The following is a 3,750-nucleotide window of genomic DNA, read 5'->3' as shown; positions in this document are numbered from 1 at the left end:
GGGGCCATAATACATGAGATCATAGAGTACTCTAGTACCTTTAATTCTTGCACTTTTGTTCATGAGTTTAGGAGCTCGAATGTCGAGACTCACAATTTAGCGAAGCATGCTTTGGGACTGGGGTTTGGTCGCCATGTCTGGTTAGGCCATCCCGGTGATTTTACTTTCGTCCCTGTAAACATTGTGATGGTCTAATAAAAGCTTTGCTTGATTGTCTCAAAAAAAAGTTAAATGCAGTTAACTGAACTACACTTTCAATCCGCTGCAGATATGTCATCTGCAGTGGTGACAACAGACTTGACTAATTCAAGACATAGTGAATCAGACATCCTTCTCTTTTCCAAAGTACTAATATACCATTGCATATCTGATATGTCAAGGCAAATCATGATCAACCGTTGGCACAACTCTAGCAACGCGTTGATTGTTCTGGTACACATACTTGTTGGCCCAGTACAGGTAGTTGAGGAAGCCGAGTAATCCGATAACAGCCACAACCCAGTAGAACAGGTCAAGATGACTAGTGTTCAAGCTTGCACCCTCGAGCCAGCCTACCCGGTGACCATGCCTTGTCGCCCTGTTCACAGCATCCACCAGGAATGTGGCCATCAACGACGCGAGCCCCAGATCACACCAGAACAGCGCCGTGGCTATCGACTTCATGCCCCGTGGCGCCTCACTGTTGAAGAACTCGAGTAGCCCGGTGAACGACGTCACGTCCGACACGCCGAGCAGGAAGAACTGAGGTGCGAGCCAGAAAAGGGACATCTGCACCTCAGCCCGCTTCCTCTTTTTCTCGACAACCGCTGCGATGACGCAGGCAAGTATCATGGAGGCAAAGCCTATACCGATGCGCTGCAAGTGGGTGATGCCGCCTCTGTAGCCCGTGCGCCTTCGCAGGAACGGCACGATGAACTGGTCATAGACCGCAAGCATCAACATCTGGAATGTGATGGGGATGACGAAGAGTGTCGCCGGGGAAACGTGGATCTTGCCGAGCCTCGTGTTAGTCAAGCCACCTTGCTGCACCGTGAACGTGAAGAGGATGATGCTCGATATGTATCCAATCATGGAGCTGATGAAGATGGGAAGCACGCGGAGCACAATCTTGGTTTCCTCCACCTTGGTCACGCTGCAGACCAACCAGTCCCCCTTTTCACCACGGTTGATGCAAGCTTTATCGAGAAATCTGGCACCATGCATCATCACAGAGTTAGGGAATGGATTCTCAAAACACTATGGGGTACGCTACTCTCTGTGGCGACTTGATAAGTGCAAGTAATTAAAAACATGGTTCGATTCACCGAGTCTTACTTCAGACTATTTGTTTGAGAGAGCGAGCCATTGTAACCTGTCCCCACCTCGGTACTGCTTTCATGTGCTTCTTCTAGCCCCTCACCAACTTCAATCTTCCTGTTTCGGAAGGCAACCACAAGAACCTGGGAGAAGCAAAATTGAAGTCAACACAAGCAACATACTATTATGTTTTGAGCTAGGAAGTAGCTTGTACCACCTGCAATATTCGAGTCAGAGGACTTCCTTGTGGTACTTGATTGCGGTAGAAAGGGAGACCAGCAGCAACTACGAGCAATCCGAGCAGAACTATGACGGCACACAACCCTAGTGCGATATCCCACCCTTTGTAGTCTTGGAGCCACACTATGAGAATCAGCCCTACGAAGCCTCCAAAAGAGATTCCGAAGGTATACCAGTTAAAGAAGCTGGACTGCTGGTGGGACTCTTTGGGATCTTCATGGTCAAATTGGTCTGCTCCAAGGGACGGCAAGCAAGATCGTATACACCCATCACCAAATGCACTCAGATACAAGCCTACGTACAATAAGGCAGCGTTCTTGCCCTGGACCTCTTTGCAATTGTTTGGCTCTGCTTCAATATTGCAAGGGGGTGGGTGGAGGGATGGTAGGTAGGCTTGCAGTGCGAGCAGTCCGTATCCCTGCACAAATTAATGCATGCTCGATCAAATATGCTACAATAACATTACATATCTTAGTTCCCTACTTGAATACGGATTAATGTTGGCATGAAGGGAATATATGAAAACGTGACAAGTTATAAGGCAGTTTTAAGTTTCAGCATACCGCCGGTATGCTAAAGGCGCATCGCTGTTTTAGTAAGGTATATTTATACTCCGCTCACCACGCCGCTTACAATTTCGTACACCCAAAATTGATTGTTGCTTATGGTTTGTGTCTATTACTCCCTCCGTTCCTAAATATAAGTCTTTTTAGAGATTACAGTAAGGACTATATACGGATGTATATAGACATATTTTAGAGTGTAGATTCAATCGTTTTACTCCATATGTAGTCCGCGTTGAAATCTCTAAAATGACTTATATTTAGGAACGGAGGGAGTAGATGCCAGGTTAAATTGTTGGATGACATGTCCTCTTCTTCTTTTCAAACAATTATTCTCACTGATTTTGTTAACGAAATCAGGTCTCTATTCTGCTTTTTCAAAAAATAAACGTATCCCAAGTTCCCAAACAAATTTCAGCTTTGGAAATTTACATCAGAATTGCAGACAACACTTCCTTCAAATTTGGTGAGGCCACATCGAAATGAAGAAATATACAATAATGAAACAAATCAAACCTATGATACCATGTTAGTCATTTTTAGCACTTATCAGAGTATAATTTTAAGATACTAGGATTTCATATTCACTTCTTTCTACTGATAAAGCCGCATATGTTTAACGTAATTCATAAAGAAACGCATGTTTTATTGCCGTCTCTGTTATTGGCTGGTTCTAGTTAAACAAAGAATAACTCCTTTGAGTAAATAGAAAAATAGAAATCATGTAGATAACTGAAGAGATGAAGATGTATATTACCAGAAACATAAATGGACCAATGAGGAGCATAGTTTTGGCGCGAGTGATGTAGGAGTCAGAGAGGAAAGCTCCAATCATTGCAAACCCGGATGTGGCGCCAAAGAAATTAGCAGCTGTAGTCACCGAGCCCGAAACCCCCATATGCATTGTTCCGTGGAGATAAGTAACCATATTCAGCACGTTTGGGACAATAACCACGTTTGTTACCACAGTCAGAACTGCAAATGGGAAACAACGTACAAAAGTGATTCAATGTCTTAAACTCAGAAGCTTACAATGAGATATTGTATGTGCAAGCATGTGTAAACATGTATGCAAATAAGGACTCGGCCTGTATAGTGACTTAATTACCATACAAAAACCATGCTGCTCTGACTCCACCGTGCACCTCTTTGTTGATGGTTTTTCCCCTCCAATTCACAAAGACTCCAACTGCCATGGCGCTTCTTCTTCGTCCTTCTGACTTGCTACTGCTTGTCTGCCCCTGCCTCTTGCATGCCTCAACATAAGAGGGGTATAAATAGAAGGTGGATATTCACATTCAGAGGACTGATAGCATCAGCAGGACCAATGAAAGATTCTGGCCTATTTTATTCCCATCATTACCGACCACCAACATTTATTTGAATTACATTGCTTCTACTTGCTATTTTCTACCAAGTAAAATTTCGACGGTACAAAACATCAAAGTAGAAAAAGAGGTACGTGTGGCTAAAAATCCACAACTACCAACAACGCCCATTTGCTATCAATGTGTCATCATCCTGAGAGCAACATTTTGCAAGTTAGCTCATGATCCATCAATTTTTTCGAGCACAAGTTCTTTTTTATGGGAGTGCACCTTGACTGATTCATGAAGCGGGAAACCCGCATCTGGGACAAACATAATAACTA

The 3,750-nt window shown here is 43.8% G+C and overlaps 1 protein-coding gene across 1 annotated transcript; it reads right to left on the bottom strand.

Annotated features, from left to right (window-relative positions):
* Positions 1-375: 375 nt before the first annotated feature.
* On the bottom strand, positions 376-3,324 carry LOC125528075 (protein NRT1/ PTR FAMILY 4.5-like). Its single transcript, XM_048692593.1, has 5 exons — positions 3,208-3,324; positions 2,857-3,074; positions 1,514-1,954; positions 1,315-1,439; positions 376-1,189 (listed from the first exon to the last, which is right to left on the bottom strand). The coding sequence occupies exons 1-5, from the start codon at positions 3,293-3,295 to the stop codon at positions 376-378; spliced, it is 1,686 nt and encodes a 561-aa protein (XP_048548550.1). The 5' UTR covers positions 3,296-3,324.
* Between the last annotated feature and the right edge of the window lie 426 nt (positions 3,325-3,750).

Source organism: Triticum urartu, unplaced genomic scaffold (genome assembly GCF_003073215.2).
Source record: "Triticum urartu cultivar G1812 unplaced genomic scaffold, Tu2.1 TuUngrouped_contig_4616, whole genome shotgun sequence".
NCBI classification, from domain to species: Eukaryota; Viridiplantae; Streptophyta; class Magnoliopsida; order Poales; family Poaceae; genus Triticum; species Triticum urartu.
Note: the sequence above shows the minus strand (reverse complement) of the source record. Positions and strands in the feature narration are given on the sequence as shown.